This window comes from Dipteris shenzhenensis, chromosome 15 (genome assembly GCF_047967505.1).
Source record: "Dipteris shenzhenensis isolate YYH24624 ecotype China chromosome 15, Dip_SZ_1.0, whole genome shotgun sequence".
NCBI lineage: Eukaryota > Viridiplantae > Streptophyta > Polypodiopsida > Gleicheniales > Dipteridaceae > Dipteris > Dipteris shenzhenensis.
Window position 1 is genome coordinate 26,916,511 of NC_141610.1, and position 27,043 is coordinate 26,943,553.

Sequence of the window (27,043 nt, forward strand, 5' to 3'; positions counted from 1 at the left end):
GTTTGGGTGTATGCCCACTTGAGCTGGCTGCCGGCGTTTGGATCACACAGGTATGTGAGTGGGTGAGTGAGTGTGGGGAACCAAAATTGTACGACAAAAAAGAAAAGCCAACTTTCCTTTTGAATTTTCGTGTGGATAATTGGATGTGGACTATAGGAAGGTTGACAAAAGGTTGATGCATTTGTAATTAGGAGGCTAGTAATAAGATGGAGCTATCGTTACAGTGTGTGGTGGTGCATCATCATCAACACGCTACAGGCTGTTCCTTCCCCCGACCCACCTCAAGTCCCCATTGCAACCCGCCACTTCGCTCAAGCTCCGCTCTTCCAAAATTTCCTTCACCATTGCCTTTGCTTGCAGCGCGCCACAGTCTCTCCAATGCAGCTTTGGTTGCCGCTCTCGGCTTCTCCGTCCTTCTAGGGGGTCAGTTCTTCGCTCATTTATGCCCTGCCTGGGCGTCAGAAATATAACCAATGAAATGTTTTCTGTGGTCCACGAAGGAAGGTTGCAATTTATGCAGAAGTTGATCTCATGTTAGCCAACCAGCGACCGCGGAAGCTTTTTGTTTGATGTCCTGCTTTTGTAGTGCTACTATACGATTTTCCCATTTTTTGCTAGAGATGTAAAACGTGGCCATAGAGACGCTCAATGCAGAACGTTTTTATACAACATCGCTCTTGTATTCCTGCAAGAAATGCATCCCGTAAGTTGGTTGACCTGAGCTGCGTGCTCAGAACCTTTGTGTGTCCAGTGATGGCTTTTACGAGAATGGAGTGAAGGCAGAGTAACGCCAACTGATCTAGGGCTGTAGTAGATCCAACAAAGTGTGGCTATGTTCCTGATGATATTCTGATTGTCAAGGCTGCCTCTTGGTAGGATAAGCCAGTCCAGTAGGCAGAAGTTGCCTTGCACCTCTTCTGCTACGGGTGTCAACTGCCAAGCTGTTCTAACCTCCATGCAAGTGAGAGGGATGGTAGGACTGGACATTTGGTTGGGGCCAATTGCATTTGTGAAGATTGATCTCGATATGGCCTCCCGTATGCTGTTCAGAACTTGCTTGTTTCAGACTTTTTGTGTCATCATTCGCAAGAAGGTATTATGTATCTGTGGTCTGATATGTGACTGGATTTTGGTTAGGCACCGTCCATTATTCTTTAAATTCGTTTCAGATCTTTTTCTAACAACTCTTTTTGTCTACGTCCACACGTGATCGTGTTAAGAGTGATGTGCACATATGTGATACATGTGTGTGCATTTCTCTCTCTCTCTTTAAATGTATATGTATATGTCTATGCATATGTATATAACATACACAGTCACTCACGCCCCCACTCACTCACATACACATGCATTTGTATGTGTATGTGTTTGTGTGTATGTATGTGTGCACATGCATATATTTGCGTTTGTATGCACTTGCGTGTGTGTGTGTGTGTGAGTGTGTGAGTGTGTGAGTGTTTTCACTCTAAAATGGGGCATTTTTGCTAGAGCTTGTTTTTCTTGTCACAAGTTTGGGCATCTTGCTTGAGAGTGTCCCTCTATCCTTCATCCACCTCCTCCAGCAGCTATCCCTCTGCTTTCTAATAAAGGAGCTCAGAAGACATATGTGGAAAAACTTGAGGCTAAAGGAGCAAAGCCTTCACTGCATACAGGGAGCCAGGCCAATTCAGCTCAAAATAAGGAAAAAGGGAAAAGTAAGTTAGGGGAAAATAACACATCTTCCCACGAGGGATGGCAGACTGCAAAGAAGACGGTGCCTCTCAAACAAAGACCACTCCAATCTCGTAATTAGGATGCCTCTGCTCCTTCTCTAGGACAATCTTCTACCTCTCCAAGCAACCCCATCTTGAAGGCATGGGTTAATGCAGTCAAGAAAGGTCTTCCCCTTTGTGAAGAAGATGATATTATCAGAGAATTGGATGCTGAGGGTCAGCAAGACCCTGTGGCAATGGCAGAGGCTTGAGGCCTCCCGTTCTTTTGGAGGAATGCTCATCTCTTGTATATGTACGGGGACCGTACAGGTGTATGGACAGAAGGGGGAGGCTGTACGAAAACCTTGACGAGGCTGAACAGCAGAGGTCACTCACTGCATGTGTTGCACACACACACACACACACACATACTGACACACACACACACTTTTTTTTTTTTTTTTTTTGGTGAAACCAAGATACTTATATTACGAAACTTTCATTTACATCTGGGCAGTGCTCAAAAGAGAGCCAAAGCCCTATGCATCAGAAGCAGTAAAAGAAAAGTTGAATACAAGAGACATCCAAATCTTCCTCATGTAAGGCATCATATAATGATTGCCGCAATGAGGCTCAGAAGAACTCATATGGATGCTGAAGGGGAGAATTCAGATATGCTTGATTACGCTGCAACCAGAGGGTCCATAAGGCCCAGTATCTGATCCAGTGGAAGAAAAGAGAATACTGTGACAGAGATGCCGATAGTTTGCCATACATCCAGAAAAACCTCTAGAACCTGTGTGTTGGAAATCTGAGAGATAAGAAATAGGAGATTCTGTCTAGAAGGTTTCTGGAATGTGAACAAGACCACAGTAGATGGGGAATACTCTCAGAAGTAAGGTGACATCTTGGACAAAGAGGTGAAGCTATCCACCTTTGAGCCAATTTCACCCCTACTGGAAGAATACCAACAATACATCTCCATAAAAATAGACGTTGCTTCAATGGCATTTTCAACTTCCATATCAATTGCACTTTCCCTTCCACCAGGCTAATGACTTGTTCAAATGCCATAGAGAATTAGCATGATGGGCAATCCAAGGAGGAGGTAATATCAATCGATAAGCATGTATAGAAGTCAATAAATGCAAAGGCTTAGAGGAGATGCTTGTATTTGAAGACTAAAGGTGCCAATCTTGAAGCCTGTCTCTGACATTCAATGTCGGTATCGGAACCAGAGGGAGTAAGAGATCAGCAATAGCTTTCCATATAGGTCTATGATGCATCCCCAGATTGTATTGTCGACATGCTACTGGAAAAGTGAGGATATTTCCTTGCATATCTACTACATCATCAATGAAACAGATACCCATTTTCATAAGATTATAAGCTCGGATGGGTTGTTGAGCTGCAAGGGGAGAGGAGAACACAGCACTCCAATGAATACTGGAAAAGTGAGGATATTTCCTTGCATATCTACTACATCATCAATGAAACAGATACCCATTTTCATAAGATTATAAGCTCGGATGGGTTGTTGAGCTGCAAGGGGAGAGGAGAACACAGCACTCCAATGAATACTTTCCATTTTGAGTGAGGAATCTGTAGAAGTAGGAAGGGGAGACCATTTGATGTGCGAAAGTACTTGCTTCCAGTCCTGTATCAAGGAATTAGAAAATGGGCAGCGAGGTATTTTACCTTGAAATTTGCCCAGTACTACTTCCGATGGATCAACTAGCCAATGTCCATAAGCATTTGTGGTCATCTGTCCACACACAAAAAAGCCAACATAATGGACCAAGGCTGCTCTTGTTGAAAAAATATCTTGAGCATAGTGATCTTTCTTGCCAACACATGAAATTGGATGTTGATTATATTCAAACCACCATGCATTCTTGGTGAACAAAGCATATCCATCAGCCGTAAAGCTTTTTTATGAAGCTTTGTTTTCCAAAAAATCTCCATGGCTTGAGACATAAAGGAGGTGAGATCTCGGGATGACCAATGTAATAGAGGAAGGTAGAACTGGACATAAGCTAGAACAATAGGCTGGACAATTCGAAGCCGTACATGCAGAGGCCAAGTGGAGATCTTCCAATATTCTAATTTGTCCTGAATTTTGTTTGACACCCATGACATTTGTTGTTTATTGCTGATTTTCCAGCCAATGGGATAGCCCAAATGTCTTACTATGTTTTCCGGATAAATAATCTGGCCTGGCCACAGGGTAGCATGCCAATCACAATGCTTGAGAGGCAAGAGTTTTGATTTTTGAAAGTTGATTTTAAGACCAACCGCCAACCCAAAATCTGATAGGGTATCCATCAAAAGGCGAATCTCCAAAGGGCTATTCTTTGGCATGAAGAATGAATCATCTGCATAGGCCTGAGCAATGAAGGGTCGTGAACCAAAAATCTAAAGCCCCTCTAGCTGTCCAGTATCAACCATGTGATCCATATAAAGAAGCAAAGGATGTGAAGCAATGGCATATAGCAAAGCACTGAGAGGGCATCCCTGTCGAACTGAACGTTCAAGAGTCCAAGACTTAGACAAATGATTCCCTATAAAGCATTGTGCAGTGGAATTTAAGTAGAGCCAATATATGACATTAACTAACTTTGGCCCAAAACCAAGTTTTGACATGATTTGAGAGACATAATCCCACTGTACTGTATCAAAAGCCTTCGCCACATCCACCTGCATAACCAACACATCTTGATCTGTATATTTTGCATATTCCATTGCAATGAGAGTGTTAGAGATATTGTCATGTATATGCCGTCTTGGAACAAAACCATATTGCCGGGGATGAAGTCCATCATGAAGGATATCCTTTATCCGATGTACCAACATTTTGGCAATCAGTTTGTATACGACCGGCATCAAAGTGATGGGCCTCCAGTCATCCATAGTCTCACATAGAGGTTTTTTGGGCACCAGCTTAACCAGACCATGCTTCCAAGCTGAGGGAAGATGTTGATGTTGCCAGGCTACGTTTATAAACTGCAGAATTGGACCTTTCAATTCAGGCCAAAAGGCGTCAAAGAATTCAACCGTCAGACCATCCCAACCAGGGGATTTATGTTTACCCAAATGCCGAAGAGCTTCATCCAATTCCAATCTATAAAAGACATTTCCAGCATTGAGGCTTTTTGCAGAGAGACAATAGGAGAAACAAGTGCAGTAAATCTGTTTCGAGCTGCAACAACCCGAGGCGTAGAGAAAGATGGCTGAGAAAAAAGAAGCTGAAAATGATCCAAACATTGTTTCTCCAGCTGAGATAGAGTCTGAGTCCAAAGGCCATCTGGTTTCCTGATCCTCATGATAGATTGGCTTTGTCTATTTGCATGTAAGTTCCGAAAAAAAGATTTTGAGGAACAGTCCTTATCTAGCATAGGTTTAGCTCTAGCCCTCATCTGCCATTTGGACAGCTTGCGTTTATCATTGGCATCTATTATAGAGGAAGCATAGGACAATAAATGCTGCTCAGAAGCAGATAGAGATCTTTGATGACCAAGCTGAACCAAATACTGCTTGTTTGATTTTGCCCAATGGATATGCTGTCTAGTTTCTACCATGTACCATCTTCCATATTCCTTTATGACATTTTGAATATGATGTGTGAAAGAGGTCCAAGCAAATTCCTGATCCTCCTGAGCATGAGATAACAATGGCCTGCAAGCCAGTCTGATCATTTGCTGGAATTTTTCATGTGTGAGATATATTTGATTGACCTGTAAATACCTGACTGAGGAGAGCTGCAAATCATCCAGAGGCATATCAAAAGAAAGGGCTAGCCAAAGCGGAGTATGATCAGATAATTGTTGTGAATAATCAGTCCACATTTGACATGTATATCCATCATATTGCTGAGCATGAATGAGATAATATCTATCAAGCCTGGCCCAATATTCTGTAAAAGCATTATGATGATATGTGAATCCCATAACTGATGGGTGAGTTGCTGTCCATAAATCTGCAAATTGAAGAGATGATGTCATATGTTCCCATTGCTGAATTTCAGAGGGCAGCGTATGAGATTTATGTGTGGTATTGTCCGTCCAATGAGGAGAGTTGTTGAAATCACCACAAAGTAAAGCATTTGAAGACCAAGGATATTGCTTGATGGAGTTCCACATTTGAGCTCTGGAAGCTGAATTCTGAGAGGCATACAAAGATCCTATTTCAAAAATCTCTCCATTAACCATACATTGGATGATCATCCATCGCCCACTAAGATCATTATATGCTATCCAAGGTTGCAGTTCATGTCTGGCTAGAATGCACAGCCCTGAAAATTGTTCAGATCTTGAATAAAATATATCATATCTAGAAAAAAACCCATGCTGGCCAGCAAAAAAATGCTGATTATGCTCTTGTAAACACACAACATCTGGGTGAGTTGTATTTATATAATGCCATAGAAGCCTCCATTTATTCTGGTTACAAAGGCCCTGTATATTATAGGAAAAACATTTAAGAGAAGCACGCATGAAGATATGCGTTCACACGCTGTTCGTACATCCGTATAAACCTAGGTTGCAAATTTTATATAGGTTAGGTAGACGTATCTCCGTGTAGTTCTGCTCGCAGTTCCGTACAGTCCCGTCTGCATCTCCGTATAGATTTCAGGAAGACCACGTCTGCAGCTCCGTACACGTTTGTTGTTTCTGTACTTCTCCGTACAATCCTGCGTCTGTACGCTCTTTTTTTTCGTTCTTTTCTTGTCGTATTTTAATCATGGCTTTAGGTTTGGATGTTTGTACATATGCTTGAAAAGAAAGACCCGTAGATGCTAAGCGCCGCCTATCAGAGCCTGCATCACAAGATGATGAACTTACTTCAATTGCCGTCCCTCATGAATCCTCTCAGGAAGTTGTCTCAAAATGCGGTTATAATTTTCTTTTCAGGAAGAATCCCAGCGGCCAGTGATGTCGTGCAGTGGATTAAGTCCATCCTTGGAGGATGCTTTGTAGAGGGAGTGTATTTTGCTTCCAGAGGCTTTAATGAGGTGCATTTATCAGATGCTTCGTGTAAGCAGAGGCTTCTTGAGTTCTCTCCCCTGTTTTACGGGAAGCAGATGGTACATGCTATGCCCTGGTCCCCAAACAAGGATTATCAAAGTCTTATACGACATCATTGTCCTGTATGGGTTGAGGTTGTTAACTTCCCGGACTATATGCGTGAAGAGTTGCCTGGCCTGGCTGCTTCTTTGGGACAGGTCATTTGTCCTCCAGGCCCCATGGGAAACCGGAACAGATTCTACATTCTCTGGGACACTGATACACCTATCCCTCCTATTGCAGTGAAAGTTGAGGGAGTGCAATTGGGAAAAAGTATTTTGAATTGAAGTGGGACGTGTTTGCAGGAGCTTGTTTTGTCTGCCACAAGTTTGGGCAGCCAGCCTCTGAATGCCCAATGCTTGTGCATCAACCCCCTCCCAATGCCTTGCCGCCCCAGACACAGGAAAAGAATGAGAATTTGCAAGCTAAGACAGCAAATAGAAATGGAGCAAAGAATGCCAAACCAATCAATCAGGTGCAGTCACTTGCTGGAAAAGGAAAAGATAAAGGAAAAGAGAAGATGAAGGAATCTGCGGGGATTGATCAGGATGGTTTTCAACAACCTAAGAAGGTGGTTGTATTGAAGCAACGCCCCCTTTAATCTCGTCAATGGGATGCTTCTTCTCCCTCACCAGGACAGGCTTCTACTTCAGCTCCTGTCCTTCAAAATTGGGTGGGGGTATTGAAGAAGGGCATCCCCATATGTGATTCAGCAGAAGGGGAGAATGCTATGTCTTTCATGGATCATGAAGGAATGCAGCCCATGCAGGCAGAGGCTTTGCCTCTCTGATGTCTTGTTTTATTCTGATACTTCGCTGTATATACCTATTTCATGCCTCAAACACTTAAGTGCTTTACATACAATGTACAGAGCCTCTGCACTATCTCCAAGTGGAGGCTTTTATGGAATTATGTATATAAAATGCAGCCAGATATTGTTTGTTTGCAAGAGCATAATCAACACTCCATGGTTGGTCATCATGGTTATTTTGGCGGTTATGATATATATTATGCTGGTACCACTACCTATTCAGGTGTATGCATACTGGTTAGACATGAGCTGGAACCTCAGTTAGCCTTCAATGACAGCAGTGGCAGATGGATGGTTATATAATGTAATGTCAATGGTGATATTCTTTGCATTAGTCTATGCTTCCCAGACCTCTGCCATGAGGGCTTCATTATGGGATTCTTTATGCAGATTTCCATGGAGATCCAATGCATTCATCTGTGGAGATTTTAATAATTCCCCTTTGCCAAGAGATAACACCACTTCAAGATCTCATATGCTATCATTGGAAAGGCAGAAATGGGATAGCATGCTTCTTTCTGTGCAGGCTGAAGATTTATGGCTTCTTCTCCAAGGGTCAGTGCCTGGATATACTTTTCATCATAATGCACTTACTACGTACTGGGCAAGGCTTGACAGATGGTATTTGTTTTACCCACAACAATGTGCAGATTTTAGCCCTCATCTCCTTATAGATTTCTCATTGGGCTTGTCAGATCATGCCCCATTGTGGATGAATTTGCAGCTTGGCATGCCTCTGGATGATTTGCCACCCCTTTCCAGTAGATTATTGCATGTTAATCAGGCTTACGACATCACTATTTCCAGCAAATGATCAGACTTGCAATTCATCCCTTGCCTTTGCATGCCCAAGAGGACATGAATTATGCTTGGGACAGTTTTGTCTCTCGTATGTAGAATGTCATCAGGGAGTATGGGCCGGCAACTAGCATATGATTGAATGGAGGAATGAGGTTAAATGGGCAAAAAGGACAGCACAACAATTGACTGAATTTTCTCAGTTAAGGCCTCTCTCTGATTGAGAAAACGATTCCCTTTCACATGCTCAGATTAAATTGACTGTTAATGATCAGAGGAAATTGCACAAATGGCAGATTAGGGCAAGAATGAAGCCCCTCATGGATAAGGGCTGCTCATCAAAAGCCTTTTTCCAGGGCTTGCATGCTACTCGAAAGAAAAACTCATGTCTAAGGGTAAGGAAGCTAGATGGCTCTTGGACGCAGTCTTTCTCTGATCTCCAAGATGAATGCCAAAATTATTTCTAGAAATTGTTCTCCGCTCCTGGTTCCCCATCAAATCAAATGACTGATGCTAGGACTGAATTTCTCCAATATGTTTCTGGAATAGTGGAAATGGATGATGCTCTTACCTTGGAGAGACCTTTTATTGACACAGAACTTAATAATGCATTGTTCCACCTCAGCAAATAGAAGTCCCTTGGTTGGGATGGCCTTACGGTGGAATTTTATATTTCTTTTTGGGATGATTTGAAAGAAGTCCTCTTGCAAATGATCAATGTTGCCTGTCAAGAAAATCAGTTGTTGCACTCTTGGAAGCATGGCATAGTCAAACTTGTGCCCAAAAAACATCTGTGTGACCATATGTCAGATTGGAGGCCTATTACTTTGATGCCTGTAGTTTATAAACTCATTGCCAAAATGATTGTGCATAGGCTTCACAGGATACTGGATGTGGGACTTCATCCTCATCAGTATGGGTTTGTGCCGCGAAGACAAATCCATGACAATATATCCAATGCCTTGATTGCAATTGAATATGCTAAGTATTCGCATCAAGATGTGCTTATATTGCAGGTGGATATTACTAAGGCATTTGACACTGTTCAATGGGATTTTATCTCTCAAATCATGACGAAGTTGGGCTTTGGTCCCAAGATAGCAAATGCAGTTTACTGGCTTTATTCTGGCTCTACTTCTCAGTGCATTCTTGGGGGTCATCTGTCTCGGTCATGGACATTGGGTTGATCAGTTAGATAGGGCTGTCCTCTTAGTGCTCTCTTCTATGCCATTGCAACCCATCCCCTTTTAATGTATCTTGATCATCTTACAAACACAGGATAGATGACTGGTCTTAAAATCCCTGGGGCTGCATCTTTTTTGGCACAAGCATATGCTGATGATTCCTTCTTTATGCCACAAAATTCTCCCTGGGAAGTTCACATGCTTATGACCACTCTTTCATTGTATGGTTTGGCAACGGGATTGCATGTCAATTTTGACAAATCTAAATTACTTCCCTTGAAACAATGTGATTGGCATTCTATTCTTTGGCCAGGTCAGGTGGTGCATTCCAAAGATGTAGTCAGGCATTTGGGATATCCCATAGGATGGCATATCACCAGGAAGCAGCAGCTAAAATGGATCTTCCAAAGACTTCAACATAAACTGGAATACTGGAAGATTTCTACTTGGCCTCTTCATGTCGGGCTCAGAATAGTACAGTCCATTGTAATGTCCTATGTCCAGTTCTATTTGCCTTTGCTGCATCGGTCCTCCAAGGATATTTCAGCCTTTATGTCTCAAGCTATGGAGATGTTATGGAGGACAAAAACTGCTGTGAAAGCATTGAGACTGATGAAGATGGAAATGGTGTGCTCTCCTAGGATGCATGGTGGACTTAATGTCCTCAATATAAGATATCATGTACTTGCAAGGAAGGCGACTATGCTGCATACTTTTTTTTGCCAACAACAGCCATGGACTTGTATGCTAGCATCCATGTGTGTCAACATGAGGACTTGTGCTTATGGTCATTGGACTACTGATCATTAGGAGGTTGTCATTGGGAGATTTGTAGGAAAGATACCTGGCTGTCCTTTCTCTACTGCTCTGATACTTGACTGGAAACAAGTACTTTCTAAGGTCAAATGGGCTCTTGATAATTGCTCGGGGACAAACTCAATGAGGAAAGAAAGTATTCATTGGAGTGCCATCTTTGACATTCCACTCGCTTTACAGGAACCTGTTCGGGCATACAATCTCATGAAATTGGGAATTAGATACATACATGATGTGGTAGATGATGAGGGCTATGTCATATCTTTTCCTCAGGCCACTGCTTCCTATGCATTGGGAATGCATCATAGGTCTATATGGAAGAAAATTGCTGATTTATTACATCATTTTCTACGTGTTCCTCCTGTGGCTGACACAGACAGGCTTACGGATTGGCAATTGCACCCCTCTGCTACATGCACTCATCCTGTTCCTCTTCTTGCCTTAACCTCCATCAAAGCCTACATGCTTCTTCAGCCTGCTCCATGGATTCAGCAATATGCTAATTCTCTGTGGCATATAAGGAAGCCCCTCTCATGGTGGCGGAAGAATCTCGGGATGTTATGGAAGTGTAAAATGCCATTGAAACAAAGACTTTTTCTTTGGAGATGTATGACAAGCACATTGTCAGTGGGGGTCACACTTGCTATTGCACCATCCACATGTTTAAGATGTCAGGCTCCTTCAGAGACTATTCTTCATTTGCTATGGCACTGCCCGTGTTCTAGGATCCTCCTCAGGATAATTTCAGATAATCTTCTGCTCCGTTTCCCGAGTCACAGATTTGGGAAACATTTCTGGCTCTTTGGCAGATTTATGAGGTCTTTGTCTCAATACTCACTATTTCTCTCTTGGGTGAGATATTGGGCTCTTTGGACAATCTGGAGTGAGCATAATTTGGCATACTTGGTCGGCAGATTCACAAGTCATATGAATCTTTCCGAGCCTCATTGCGGCAATCCTTATATGATGCTCGCCATGAGGGTGATATGGATGCTTCTTGCATAGAGCTTTTCTTTTTATGTTTCTGATCTTTGGGATACTCTCCATTTCAGAGACCTCCCATCATGTAAATTTATGAGCATATAAATATACTGCACTGGATATTACCAAAAAAAAAAAAAGTTTGTATGCACTTGCATATATTTATTATGTGTCGGTGAAAGATGTACAAGTTTGATGCTCTCATGTGCCAAACCTCTACACACTGAAGGTTGAGTAGCAATTTGAATGAGCAGTGAATGAATGTTTGGGGTGGAGGGGGGCGGATCTTTGCTTACAATAGGAGTGCCCTCCTCTACACGAGTCAATGCCATGTTCTTGGGGCCAGCTGGGCCAGCCTCTTGCTGGTTGGCCATATTAGTAGACATGCAAATTTCACCTTGTGAAGTTTTTGTCCATGTTGCGGCCTGTTGATATTGTGATAAATTCTTTCTATCTTTTGTGGTGCGTTGCCCTATCAACTAGATTGCTAAGCATTTTTTGCTTAGATGCTCGATTGGGGGAGACTAAAATGATATTGTAGAGTCTTTACATGTAGTTGTAGCTTGAATGAAGAGAATGTGGACTACTTTTTGATTAGCCTTCTCCTTTAGGGCTAGCCTTTGTCATGGTTTCGTCTGCCCTTCACCTCCAGAGTGCTGTCAAAAATTTATTACGAAGACCTTTGTATGAATGATGCTCCAGTATGTGTGGGTGTGTGGTTTTGTATGTGTGAGAGCGTGTGTCTATAGTGTGCTCTACACCCATTGTTAGGGGTTGATGACGTTAGTGGGGATGTCATAGTTGCTAGTCCCTGCTATGCGTGATACAGTTTATGGTTTTGAACCTTATGATTGCCCATCATGAGATTGAAATTGCACTTGGTGTGTTTTTAATGGATGAGTTTGGGCATGTTCCTGGATTGATCTAGATATATGTTTTGGCTGTATTAGCAGACATGCGAATTTCACCGTGTGAAGTTTTCGTCCTTTGTGGCTTGCTGATATTGCGATAAAATATTTCTATCTTCAGTGTGTGTTGCCCTATCAACTAGTTTGTCTAAGCATTCTTTTGCTTTACTAAATAGTCTTTACAAGTAGTTGTAGCTTGAATGAAGAGAATGTGAACTACTTTTGAGCTTTCTCCTTTAGTGCTAGCCTTTGTCACGGCTGAGTTTGCCCTTCACCTCCGGAGTGCCGATAGAAACTCACTACGAAGACCTTTGTATATTTGGATGCTCAAGTATGTGTCGGTGACAGGTGTGTGGATTTGTATGTGTGAGAGCATTATATTGATACATCATATTATGGTCTACACCCCATGTTGGGCACTGATGACGTTGGTGGGATGTCATAGTTGTCAACTTTATGGTTAATATCATGAGATTGAAACTGCACTATTTAGAGGATGAGTTTCGGCATGTTCCTTAATGACTATATATAGAGCCTAACCAAGGCCGAACAGGCTGGTGTTGGCTTTGACCATAAGCTGATATACAGCCAACCAGAGAGCTGACATGCCACATGGCAACCCCCTTTAGCTGGCTCACAGGCTCACATGTGGCTGTCTTGTCATGTGTCCTGCATTTTGTTTGTCTAGATTTAGGCACAAATCTGACCCATCTGTTTGCTGGCCTCATGTCTGGCTTGCCTAGCAACGTACATGGCGCATAGCTAATCGCTGGATCAGCTTGACTCTCTCAGTTCATATCTTGATATGCTCATTGGCTTTTGCCTCGAATGAGGGCCTTTAAGAGAACAACTAAGGACAGACCTACCAACCCACAGACTGGAGCATTGTGATATTGAATAGATGCCCAACACACCACATGTACACATACACAAACGTGTGTGTGTGGGGGGGGTGGTTGGTGGATGTGGGTGTTTCTACAGTGGATGATGTGGTGGATGATCAGGGATGCACTCCTTTTCCTTAGGCTAGAAGATAATATTGTTTGGGTTTGCATTATAGGCCTATTTGGTGCATTCTGTCTTCTATGCTGCAACCTTTTCACCATGCACGTCGCCTGTTTAGTACTCTTCCTTTCCTGGATCAGAAGCTTGATAGAGTACTTCTGAGTTACTCCCACGGCCGTGGATCCGAGAGTATTTCTTTGGCAGGCAGTTTTGGCTGTTTGGCCGATATGCCTCTATGCCAGGCTATGTTCAGTTCTTCTGTTGGTGTCAATATTGGGCTCTGTGGTAGTTGTATTGTGCTCGTAGCATTCGACTGTACAAGCACTCTTCGCTGGATGTTAATCACTTCTTCCGTTCATCTTGTATCGGTCTCTCCAAGATGCACATTTATCTTGGAGACCTTCCTTTGGCCCAGTTAGACGTGTTTTATCACTGCTTTTAGTTTATGACTAGTAGCTGGGAACAGGAACAGCTACGAATGTACATTCTTCTAAATGAAATACTGCTTTTAACCAAAAAAAGAAAAAAGGATGTGTATGTGTGTGTGGGGTTGTATTTCTACACATGTTATACTTGTCCTCGCACACATAAGATCCTTTGAGTGTTTAGCAGGCATAATACAGAGTTTGGGGAGTTGTTCTTAGCTTTTCAAAAATAATATTTGGGGAGGGCAACTATTTTGTTTTGAAGGGTGATCTAGCAAACTTGAACGATGAACAACGTGATTATTCCAGTCTCCTTTTGTTCATTAAGAATGTATTTTGATTTTGAGTTTGCAAATTGGATGCAGTCAACATTGGGCTATAATGGTGTTTTAGCCAGCATGCTGGTGGATATCGTCCATTGTATGATTTTGGATATATAAGCATGGCTGGGGTTGAGTATGTTGGCCACACATTTCAAACTGGAGTGGCCAACCTAAAGAAGAAGGAAATAATGCTAGTAGAGTTCTCCCAAATGTCATCTTGTGCTGGGACGGAGGATAGCTGTTACATTCATTGTAGTGTCTAATCGCATGCATCGTCTCTACAAGGTGCATGCAAATGGATATTTCTACCTAGGGTAGGGCTCTCCCCAGCTTGCTAGCTCGCCTGTAGGAACATCGGAGGGGATGCGGAGTAAGGAACCAACAATAGCCTTGTTTGGGCTAAACAACAGTCCACCTTATCTTGCATATACCCATCTAGTCCCTTTGATAGATGAGTTGCTAATATTATGGACTGGGATGGAGGCTATGGCATTTTAAGGTCTTTGGGACAATGTCTCTTTCAAGTCAAAGGAATTCTGATGTGGACAATGCATGATTATCTTGGGTTGCATGATTGCTTAGGTACCTATGGAGCGGTTTAGATGGCACCTCAGATGTTGTAGCCATGGTGGCTTGGGAGACCCTCATTCTCCCCATAGTAGGAGGAGGTCTCAATATCATTGACCCAAACTTGCAGTGTATGGCCTTGCTTTGCAAGTTCGTAGTACGTGGATTGATGCTTGGACAAGAGCCCTGGAAAGATTTTTTCTCGCTCAGCATTCATTCTTGTACCCCATCTTATGGGGGAGATTGGATGGATAGCATTTTACTTCAGCCCATCTCAAATCTCCCTGTCCCCCTCTCATGGCTGCTATTTTGAAAGCTTGGGGTTGCTTCAGAAACACTCTTCGCAGAGTTCCACCCACCTCTCGTGAAGAAATTCACAGGCAGCCAGTCATGTGGAATGACTCGATTTTGGATGACCATGGCAGGCCACTTGGAGTGTCACATTATGTGCAGTGCTCTAGATGGGAGAGGGGACCTGCTTCTATAGTAGGCGCCTAGCAGGCCTTTATGAGACTTCCAGAGGATCAGAGACTTATAATTCAGCTCAGCAATACAGAATAAAATCTATGCATAACAGGAACATAGTTTATGACGAGTAGGCATCGCCAAATGAAGAAAGAAAGAGATATTTCTGTCATAATGACGGCCAAAACTGGATGGACGCTCATGTGCAGGCCGCCCTCTTCACAAACAGTAATAGCAGCAAAAATGTTGATGACAGCGTTAAATCTGAAGTGGGCAGATCTGCAACAGTATTGAGACTTGGTGGCAGCAACCGGGCATTCACTCCTCAGGAGAACAATGATATAATTGAAGCAAAGATAGCAAGTCGGCATCTCAAGGAGTTGGCATGAGAGAAGTGGCGTATTCGTGCTGCCTGCTCTGATACCATGTTAGAATGCATGGTGAGAGGGAGATAGAGCCAGGCAATCATATGATGGACACGAGTGTTGATTCACAACCAATGTGATGGATTGATATCCGGCAAGTACAATGGGCCTTGTTATAGGCTGGGCAGCTTTATCTCCTGACACACTCTACATCACTGATGATGTCATATAGAAGCAACACATCTAATCTAGACTAGGTCAAGTGACCCTACAACCTTTCAAAGGACAAGTGGACTCTAGGATAGTTCTCACTCTAGGACTCTACTCACGCTAGGACTCCGATATCCAACATATGGATAGGTCATCCCCCTCACCTATAATTATTGATGGGTCGATCCCTCTCACCTATGACTTCATTCTTTTCCTACCTTAGATTATGGATGGTTCATCCCCTCACCTACCTCCTTGTCTTGATCAGTCTCTATGACAAACAGGCACAGGATTTCAACCTCTTCCAGAAGGTCGTTGCACAACACACATCATGGCTAAGGAGCAAAGGCAAAACATTACACATTCTGCAAAAGATTTTAGGAAAATGTTGAAGATGTTGTCATTGTCAGACCACACCTCGTTTACCTCCAGGTCCTGCTTCGCATCGTACATTAAGAATGGGATCCAGTTTGTAAAATGGTGCCATCCTAGCACCACCCATTAGTGGCACTGCTCATCCAAATCACAAGCATGCTGGAATCTTCAATATATGTAGGCACCAATAGGTCCACCACATTGTCCCCCTCAGAATCTGGGAACGATACTCTAAGATACCAAACATCCTGGCTCTTTTCAACCTAATGATTCTCTAGTCGCATCCGTAAACCTTTATCGATAACCCTTGGAAGTGTTCTCAATTGTCTCTGGACACAAGCTCGGAATGAGCTCCCTAAGTGAACCAGTACAATCTGGAAATTGGGGGGCTAGCTGTAACCAAAGTAGACGTCCTCCATCTCTGTCTAGCGTCCTCCCTCTAATGTAACTACCTCTTCTCATATGAGTATACTTTCAAAATGACGATATGAGCATCACATCAGGGAGTCATTACGTATTTTATATTGGTGATGACTCCAAGTCTCACACAGATAAAGCTTGTAGATCCAAGGGTGATAGACAAAGTTTGCTTGGATAGATAAAGTTTGTCCTCTATAATAATACTAATCCCTAGCCCAACCAATGCTTACTTAGCCTAGCTTCCCCCTCATTCCAGAATTCTTTGCATGATATTCTTTTTGTTTCAATTTACAATTGATAACTAGAGGGGCCAACGAGTGCTGACACTAGCTACACCAATAATCAGCAAGGTAACTATGGAAGAAATCTTATGTGATGCTCTTTAGCTGCTAAGGCCTATCTTTATAGACCAAATTTTATAAAATGTGACCTGGCTCATGCATATGCAGCAGCTTTAAGCAGCACATGATGCATTATAAGGTCAAGGAAGGATAATATACCCAATCAATAGGTATTGAGGCCAGACGTTTCAGAGTCCATAGATATACTTTGGAAGATATTTTTTCAGTGTGCCGCTTACAGAGGCATCATCACTTACACGATTATTTGAGTGTACTCATTTTTGTCACAGTACTTCTGTCTTTTTTAAAATCATTCCATGTGTTCATATGAGCTTGCATGTGTGTGTATCTGCACATATCTGTATAGAGACACTGTAGCACATGGATAACAATGAACACAGGCTTCAGGGAAAGTGCATCATAATGCAGAGTGACCATGATACCTCAATAAACATTCAAGTGAAATTTAGACTCTATTTTCTGAGTCATATGACTTTTTGTAAATATTTATGTCAGTGATCAGTTTTTCATGATGTTTAAGATGAAAGCTGATTGTAAAGAGTTGGTAGTTCCCTTTGATGATTTTCAATGGATGTTAAGCAGGAGTTGGCTCTGCAGAAGCAAGGCCTGAGGGAGTAAATAGGCCAGAATTGCTCCCAGAATATTTCACTCCGGTGATCGATGTTGCAGGATTTCTTTCAGCAGGTCAGGTAATTGCCATTGATATTAAATTTAGTTTCAGTTGTAAACCATATAGAGTTCCACCAAATTCTGTGTATTTGAACCAACGAGTCAGGACTATGAAGCAGAAATTCTTTCTCTTGTCTTAAAATCGTGTAGTAAGATTGAGAGGACTTAGAAGCCTTCTGCTGTAAAACCACTCTCAAAAACAGCGTCAATTTCCTTCTCTTTGGCTGGCTGTGCAGAAATTCTTTGCTAGGAAAATCACACCCTCTCTTTCTCTCACACACAGCACTAGGGCCCAGGGCAACAGTTGTGCTCCCCCCTCCCCCGGTCTTTATTCATTCAATGAAAACTGAGTACCAATTACAAATCAGCTCACGGGCTGCTTAGTTGAAAAACATACGTGAATTTTTTTATACAAAAGAGCTCTCAGCTTATTTCTTTTGGCAACATGCCAAGTGTCAAAAATCTAAGCTATCTCTAGTTACATGCCTCAAAGGGCAAAACTCTAGGGTCTTCGTAGCCCTTGGTCACATGGGCTTCTCCTGGCTACCCATTGGGTTCCATAGCGCTTTGGGAGTCCACCCCTCTTAGAGCTTGCAACCATAGCCATGGCACCCATTAATCATTAGCGCTTTTGCATGCAAATAAATTCTAGACTAATCCTAGTCTCTGTGGGCATCCCCACCAAGCAAACATGTGTACATAACATTAAACAAATTCTTTGATCGATCGAGGTCAACCCTCTTGATCATAATTAAGGGGCTTGACCATCAGTCGAAGTGCCTTAATAAGTCTCTCCAACCGAGGTTGGCACATTTTGGTTAACTGAAGCTAACCCTCTCGGCATAAGTCAAGTCTCGTTGACCGAAGTCAACGGTTTGGTTCTTTGGTTAACCGTAGTTAACCATCTTGGTCTAAGCCAAGTCTTCCTAATCGGGATTAGGCTTACTTAACCGGAGTTGAGTATCTTTAATGGTAGTCAATACTTTGAGCAAATAAATATAACTTTTTGAACATAATTAAATAAATGAAGAACTCATTAATTATGATCAATAAATGGTCAATTGGAACTTGAACTTTGGAGTATTTATAGCTTAGTGACATCCCCTTGGCTTCTATTTAGTTGACCTCAAGTGAAAAGCTTCCTTGTAAATATCCAAAAGTTGTGGATAATCAGACAACATGTCTTCATCCATCCACTTGGCATCCAATGCCTAATAATTTTTGAATTTTACAAGATACGTGTAAAATTCCTTGCCTTGTGGGCCTTTGCCTACAGTATGATACACGATATGTTCTGGCTGAAGGACCTCCTTCAGCTCATCCACTTGTGGTGGATCCTCTGTTACTGGCTCTATAGGCTCCGAACCCTAAAATTTCTTTAGAAGACTCACATGAAAGGCATCGTGAATCCTCCAATGCTCCGGCAGTGCCAACCTGTATGCAGCCTCATTAATCTCTTCTATAACCCTGAAAGGGCCATAGTATCTGGGAGATAACTTGGCATACACCTTTTGCTTGCCCTTTAGCTTGTGGAGCCTAGCTTTCTCGAACTTCAAAAGCACCCAATACCCTTCCTTGAGATCTAACTGTCTCCTATGCTTACCTGCACCTTTCCATTGCTGTCCAGACGTGGCTGAAAGTTCTTTTGGAGGTCTCTGACAAACTGATCAGGTGCAAATATTTCATCTTTGGTCCTCAGGATAGGTCATAAATGACCTTAAAGGGGGCTTTTCCTTGTGGCACTGTGAACTGTATTGTTATATGCAAACTCCACCAATGGTAGCTACTTTTCCCAGTCTGAACTTTGGTCAGCCACGTAATATTTCAGTAAATGTAACAGTGTAGAATTTGCTACCTCACTTTGACCATTTATCTGGGGATGGAAATAAGAAGAAAAATTCAGATTTGTCCCCATATTATCAAAAAGAGCTCTCCAGAATAGACTGGTCAATCCGGGATCTCGGTCACTGACAATGGACTTAGGCAAACCATGGTGCTTAAAGATGTGTGCCATGAAAAGCTTAGCCATATGATCTGCCTTTATAGTTTTGCGTACTAGAATGAAATGAGCTTGCTTGCTGAATCTATCAATGATAGTCCAAATCCCATCATTCTGTGACTTTGATCTTGGCAAATAAAAAATAAAGTCCATTGCAATACTTTCCCATGGTGCATGAGGCACGGGAAGAGGCATAAGTAGGCCAGGTGCCTTATGTCTGTCATATTGAACCTTTTGACAAGTAAGACATTCTGTAACAAACTGATGTATGTCTTTTTGCATTGTTGGCCAAATGAAATACCTCTCTAATGCTTGAGTTGTTGCTGTAATTCCTCTATGCCCAGCATATGGAGGTGCCTGGCATTCTTCCAAAATCTTTTTCCTCATCTCTTGGGTGATGCATAGGTAGTCATCTTTCATTAGATACCCATCTTTTAAAGAATAGTGATTGGTGGACTGCCCCTCTTGCACTTGCTATAAAATCTCACCAAAATCTGCATCATTAGCATGTTGCTCCCTCGTGTCTTCCAGATCCCTATGATAAGCAATAGTTACATTGTTCACTTGGGGTCACTTGGGGTCTTCAAGACAAGGCATTTGCCACTCTGTTCTAAGCTCCCGGGGTATGGACAATCTGAGAATGATACATTGACAATGTGTTTGCCCATTTCATGTGCTTCTCAAATAGCTTAGTCTAAGTCAAGAAATATCTCAGACTTTGGTGATCAGTCTTTACCGTAAAGTCTACACTCAAAAAATTATGCTTCCATGTATGGATGGCATGAATTACAGCCAGCAGCCCTTTCTCATAGATTCCCAAATATCTCTTTGCATCCTCGAGTCTCCTGCTCTCGTAGGCCACTACATGACGATTCTAATGCAACGCAGCCCCAACACACTCGCCACAGGCATCACAATCCAAACCAAATGGCTGATACAAATAAGGAATTCTTGCTATTTGCATAGAGCTGGTGATTTCACAAGTCTTGGAGAACAGTAGCAAGATGTTCCTTGTGCTCTTCTTTGGACTTAGAGAAAACAATGATGTCATTGAAGAAGGTTCCTGTGAACTGTCTATAAGGTCGGAAGATACGATTCATCATTCTTGTTGAACGCCGGGGCATTTGTTAACCCAAAGGCATCACCAGATACTCATACAGACCAAAAGTAGTGCGAAACATTGTCTTGTGCACATTGTGTGGCTGTATCCTCACTTGGTGATAACCACTGTTTAAGTCTATCATGCTGAAAACTTACGCCCCATTTAATTGGTCCAGCACATCATCGATGCGCGGAATTGGGAATTTGAACTTGATGGTCATTTTGTTCAGTGCGCGATAGTCAAAGCATGTACAAAATGAACCATCTTTCTCTTGTACAAGCAGTACTACATGGGAACAAAATGAAGAGGAACTAGGCTGAATCAGCCCCTTGGACAACAAGTCCTGCACCTGGGCCATAATTTCTTCTCGCTGAGTTGCACTAACTCTGTATGTGGGCCTATTAGGTGGCTCACTACCAGGAACAAGTTCTATGCCATGATCTTCAAGTCTCAAGGGGTTACTCCCCTATCTTTATAGTTTACAAGGAACTGAAACTTATCCTTATCTGCTTCATTCATTTCAGCATACATTTCTACATCCCTTTCTTTATAAAAACCATGTACGCTGAAACTATAGACTTTATTGCTTTTCCAACAAAAATATTTGATACAATGGGGATAGTCTCCCCTCTATTCTTGGCAACCACACGCTGCGTTTTACCCCTATGTACAAATTCAAGCACTCTCTGAGGAAGAGTTAACTTCACTGCCTTGCGATGGAACCAATGCATATCCAAAACCACGTCGTGATGTTTTAGTAGAGAGATGAAGAAGTCTTCCTGGTCAATATAATTTTGTACATGAAGCCGGAGCTTCCCTATCAAGTGAGTAACTGGCACATGGTTCCCACAGAACATCTGGTCAACATCCACAGCTTTGCCCAACTCTTCCGTCTTTATCCGGAGTCTCAAGGCTAAATCCTCTGAGATGGAGCTATCTGTAGCCTCCGGATCAACAAACAAAATAAGTGCATGTTGGTCTCTTATCTTGCCCCAAGATAGCAGCAACTCTCTTTTCTCTGGATTTGTCACTCGACCCAAAATGTCCGGAATTCCTTTTGCCATCGGCTTTTGCTGTTCAAGTGGCTTTCTTTGCTCCCTAGAACCCGAAGGCTTCTCAGGGCACTAGGCAGCCACATGCCTTTCCTTCCCACATCTGAAACATTTCTTTTCTTTGCGAAAAAGGGCTATCTGCTCAAGGGAAAACTGGGGTTTACCCTTAAAGGCTTTTGGTACTTGGTTCCCCTTGGCTTCTGAGGCTGAAATTCCCTCTTCTGAGCCTTGGGAAACTCCTTTTTCTCTGATTGAGGTGTGGCTGGCTTTTTCTTGTCTGTTGTCTTGGCATAAAGAGAAGGTACTGTGGCGGGATCATGCATATACATTAAGCTTGCCACAATGGCTGTGTGCATGATATCCTGTGTGCCCTTATGTTGTTGCTGGGTATTAACCACAACCTGAAATTTTGGCGTGAGACCAGACCTGTACTTTCTTACCTGGGTCTTCTTTGAGACCATCTTGAAGGGAGTGATTTGTAAAAATGCATCCCAAAATTTCTGGTTGTAGTCATCTACTGTATCTTCTGCATCCATATGCAAGCTGTCCCAGGCGACAAGGACATGGTCTTTGAACTGCTTGGGCGCTCCACCATGCACTAGCCATTGCTGTCAGGTGTAAACTAACCATGCGCAGCTTCGAAGACTCGGAAAATCTCTCTGTGCCAAAAGCTGCATCAAATTGTCCAATGAACTGCATGGCTTTTTCTGTCTGGCCATACTAGCCATTAAAGGTTGCAAACCTGACAGATTTCCCACCTTCTTTGAACTCCTTGGTCTTTGCTCTCTTGCCTGACTTCTTCTTCTTCTTCTTCTTCTTCTTCTTATGCTTTGGCTTTGATGATCAGAAGAAGACGACGATGATGAGGATGAAGAGGTAGAGCTAGAAGAATAAGAGAAACTTGAGCTATGATGATACTTAGTCTTTTTCTTCTTGGAAGGGGTACTCCCTTCCTGACTACCTGCTTTCCTCTTTTTGCTGTCCTCTTTTTGAGGTTTCTTGCTCTTCCTGGAAACATCATCTATAGGAACTGCGCCCCTTTACGAGCCCGCGAAACAATGGATCCCTTCTGGCTAAATGTCCGTAACTTGCCTCTGTCTTTGACTGCACACTCTGCTCTTGCATAGCTTGATCATTCCTGGCACTCTCCTCATGGGAGTATATGGCATCCTGCTGTGAAGCCATTCTTTGTCAACTTATCCTGAGATTTGCAAACTCACACATATGCAACCAGTGCACTCAGCCTGCCTTTTTCAAACCTCAACAAGGGCTGTATTGCATTCACAACTTAGCCCAAACTGGCTGTCAAGATTGAAGCATAACCTCAAACGGCGTGCCCCTTTTCTGGTTATTGCAAATGGCATTCAAAAATGCATCTTACACCCTTTTTCTCTGCTCAAAAAGCATGCAAATCTCTATGTTTCTGCAAAACTCTGTTTTTCTGACAGGAAATTAACTGACAGCAGATAAGTGGAAACTGGTGGCCAAAAAACTCTCTTTTTTTTTCCCTCCACAGAAATTGGATGGGTAACTGTCTGGTTACACTAACTGGACCAACTGGCTCTGGTTTGGTGAACAGATTGGTACCAGATGAATTAACTGCAGTTAGCTAGACCAGGGTTACACTAACCACAGGTCTGCCACACCAGCACTTGCATACCATGTCAGCGCCACGTCATCCTTCACACGTGTACTGCCACGTCAGCTGGCTGCACTTGAGACGCCACATCAACGCCTAACTCCTGCGCAGCAGCAGTGCATATAGAGGTAAAGGAAATGACGACGGAATTTCGTCACAATCGTCCTTTCCGTCGATTCCCTTGCTTATTCAATCGGCGTATATACCTCCGATTAAAAAGTCTGCCTTTTATGAGTGTGTCTGGCGTGAAAGATATGGCAATCAATCATCTGCTCCCAGCAAGGAAGACTCAATCGCATCTCACGCTAGGCCTGTGCGGCGTCGCACGTACACGACGTGCAAATATATATATAGCGTGACCCAAATGATACTTCCTTTAGGCGCTGAATTCTCCACGCTTTGCGACCTTCACGCGCTGATGCGTACACCCAACCACTCACCACCTGAGTAACTTCACGAGACTCCGCTTGGTCCTTTCGTCAGTGCTATGGAATCCTCACAACTGTTTAGACCTTCGATGAGCATTGGCTAGAAGCTTATGCAACTGTGTGCAAAACTTGCAGGCTTTTGCCTTGTGAACGTTGCGCAGAGACTACATCCTAATCACCGGACAGTGCCATCCAATTTCCCTGGCACACAGCACACATGGTGGCTTACCAGCCCATTAGCATACGCTTGGGACCCAACACTCTTGCAATCTTGAACCATGCCCCTTTGAGGAAAAGAGCAGGCCTTGCTCTGATACCAATGTAAAACCACTCTCAAAAACAGCGTGAATTTCCTTCTCTTTGGTTGGCTGTGCAGAAATTCTTTGCTAGGAAAATCACACACACACACTCTCTCTCTCTCTCACACACACATACACACACAGCACTAGGGCCCAGGACAAATCAGCTCACTGGCTGCTTAGTTGAAAAACTTACGTGAAATCTTCTTTACAAAAGAGCTCTCAGCTCATTTCTTTCGGCAATGCGCCAAGTGTCAAAAATGTAAGCTATCTCTAGTTACATGCCTCAAAAGGCAAAACTCTAGGGTCTTTGTAGCCCTCGGTCACATGGGCTTCTCGTGGCTACCCTCTGGGTTTTATAGCGCTTTGGGAATCCACCCCTCTTAGAGCCTGCAACCATTAATTAAAGCGCATGTAGCCATGGCACCCATTAATCGTTAGCTTGCATGCAAATAAATTCTAGACTAATCCTAGTCTCTGTGGGCGGCAAACATGTGCACATAACATTAAACAAATTCTTTCATTGACCGAGGTCAACCCTCTTGATTGTGATTAAGGGGCTTGACCATCAGTCGAAGCGTCTTAATTATGGCCATGTCTCTCCAACCGAGGTTGGCACATCTTGGTTAATTGAAGTTAACCCTCTTGGCGTAAGCCAAGTCTCGTTAACCGAAGTCAACACTCTGTGACCGAAGTCAACGCTTTGGTTCTTTGGTTAACCGTAGTTAACCATCTTGGTCTAAGCCAAGTCTTCCTAATCGGGGTTAGGCTTACTTAACCGGAGTTAAGTATCTTTGACCGAAGTCAATGCTTTGACCAAATGAATATAATTTTTTGAACATAATTAAATAAATGAAGAACTCATTAATTATGATCAATAAATGGCCAACTGGAACTTTGACTTTGGAGTATTTACAGCTTAGTGACACTTGCTTTCAAAAGGCAGAAATCTAGTACGGATTTTTCATCTACAGATCGAATCTTGGCATATTATAAGGCTAGACATCTAAAGGTTGATGCATTGTACATAGGGACCTTTGTGAGCCTTGGATGACTAATTTCTGGATTTATATATTTGTATATATGTGGCTTTGATCCTTTTATTGGGTGCTAGTGATGAAGGCAGGGATACTGGGGTGTGTAGTCCGTGCTGCATGGTAAGAGTTTATGGTTGAACTCTGTGCACAAATTTGGGCAGCTGGCAACAAGATTAGGCTTGTGTTTTGCGATGAAAAGAAAGTTATGGATTCTAATGGGTGTAGTGGATACTTGGAAAGTTTTTGATTTTAGAATTGTGAGAACACATGCTAACTTCCTTGTAGATCTTGAGTTTTTTCTGAGAGTATTATGTCCAGACTTTACAATCATACGAGATGTAGGAGTTGGAACATTTTCAATCTGTACTGTACATTAAGTTGGTCCCTCTAATTCAGCTAGAGGCACTTTATTTTCCTTTGTATGACACTTTTCAACTGAAACACTGTTGGAAAACCTTGACAGCATAGGTTGAATAATTATCCGACAAAATAATCATTGTAAAACTCATTTGCCTAAACCCAATCTTGCAAATTAATTTTTTGAAGGAAATATATTGTTCATGCTTGCATTGTCAAACATTGAAGTCAGGGGTACATGCAGGAGGGACGAATTGTGAAGGAAGTGACCAATCTTGAGAAGGACACAGGATTCAAACTCAGAGTGCTTGCACAGAATTACCCGAACACACCAGGTGTAACATGGAAAAGGAGAGAGCTTTAAAGATACTATCTGCACAAATGAATTTTCCGTAAATTACATAATGACTTTAAATAACCTTTGTTCCCTTTTGCAGAAGAAGTTCTGAAATATTTTAAGATCTACTTATTTGCACACTTTCTGAGTAAATGCGTTATATGCTGTTTCAAACAGGGCTTGCAATAAGAGATTATTGGAAAGTGGATGACAACACCATAGTTTTCGTTGCAGATCCATCTCTTGGTAGTTTGTGAACAGCTATGAAATGATGCTTTCTAGATACTCTGCACTTGCATGTGTGCTTGTGTGCACATGCATGTGGTTGTGTATGTGCACGAGTGGGAGTGGCTGTTTGAGGGGAGGGGGAACTTGATCGATGCAAATGCTTGATAAAAGTGTGATTTTTTCTTGGGCTTTCTGAGGTCTAGTTTGGACAGTACTCTGTTAGGAATCGTACTTACTGCATCTGCACTGCAACAGCTGCTTTGACTAAGGGATGGGCAAGTTCTGATATGCCTTGCATTTACTAGTGTGCGATTTTGTCCTGGCTGCAGGTAACATATTAAACTTCAATGTAGGAGCAGCAGTTGATTTGAATGTTCCTCGTAGCTTTTGGAATCGCCTAGCTGGCAAGTACGGGAATATTTTCTATTGGCAGGAAAAGGTAGAGTGTCTAATCATCTTCAATATGTACTATTGTAGAGAACATTGTTCCTTCACATTTTCTTGCTGTTCGAATTGAGTGTCTCTTTGTAGGGCGAGGATGCATCCATAGAAGCAGCTGTGTCAGCAATTGGTGCTTGCTTGAGGGAGCCCCCTGGTGCACGCGCTTGTTCAAATATAAAGTGACATTTTTGTTTTATGAGACTGTTTACTAAGAGAGACAAAGGCTGGATGATTGGAGAGTTAGGTCTGGAAGGGACAAAGCCTCTGTCATTTTTGGGGGCTGTGATGATTGTGACATCAGTGTCAACATCATTGTTAATGCAATTCAATACCGGCCGTGATGGCAGCATGACTGGCTTGGAGTTTGTCAATTTACTAGCTTCCTTTCCCAAGCACTGATTTTGAAGGTTAGTTCTCTACTGCAAGGAAGCTTGCACTCCAGAGAATTTCACGTATGCTGTGTTTTAATGCTATCTGGAAGTCTGAGACCAAGTTTTCCACAATCCCTTGGGAATGAGATGATGTAGAGAGGCTTTGCGATGTGATGGAGGAAATGGTTTCTCATCTTGTGGTTGATTATCATGAGATCAAAAGAATACTGTTTGTCTTTAGAGGATGAGTGTGGTCATATGCCTTGATCCATGTAGATATATTTTTCGTTTGAGAAAGGGGTCATTTGCACTGGA

The 27,043-nt window shown here is 42.6% G+C and overlaps 1 protein-coding gene across 1 annotated transcript; it reads left to right on the forward strand.

Annotated features, from left to right (window-relative positions):
• Positions 1 to 27,043, forward strand: LOC147893614 (thylakoid lumenal 15.0 kDa protein 2, chloroplastic-like). Its single transcript, XM_087385909.1, has 7 exons — positions 1 to 62; positions 192 to 423; positions 17,352 to 17,458; positions 25,596 to 25,686; positions 25,866 to 25,934; positions 26,246 to 26,355; positions 26,448 to 27,043. Exons 2-7 carry the CDS (start codon positions 207 to 209, stop codon positions 26,538 to 26,540), a joined length of 687 nt encoding a protein of 228 aa, XP_087242035.1. The 5' UTR covers positions 1 to 62; positions 192 to 206; the 3' UTR covers positions 26,541 to 27,043.

Bases quoted from the DNA above. Each gene is read 5' to 3' on its own strand.
- LOC147893614 (XM_087385909.1), top strand. From the start codon at position 207: ATGGAGCTATCGTTACAGTGTGTGGTGGTGCATCATCATCAACACGCT. The intron at 25,935-26,245 runs GTAGTTTGTGAA...TCCTGGCTGCAG, and splicing joins CGTTGCAGATCCATCTCTTG to GTAACATATTAAACTTCAAT. The intron at 26,356-26,447 runs GTAGAGTGTCTA...GTCTCTTTGTAG, and splicing joins TTTTCTATTGGCAGGAAAAG to GGCGAGGATGCATCCATAGA.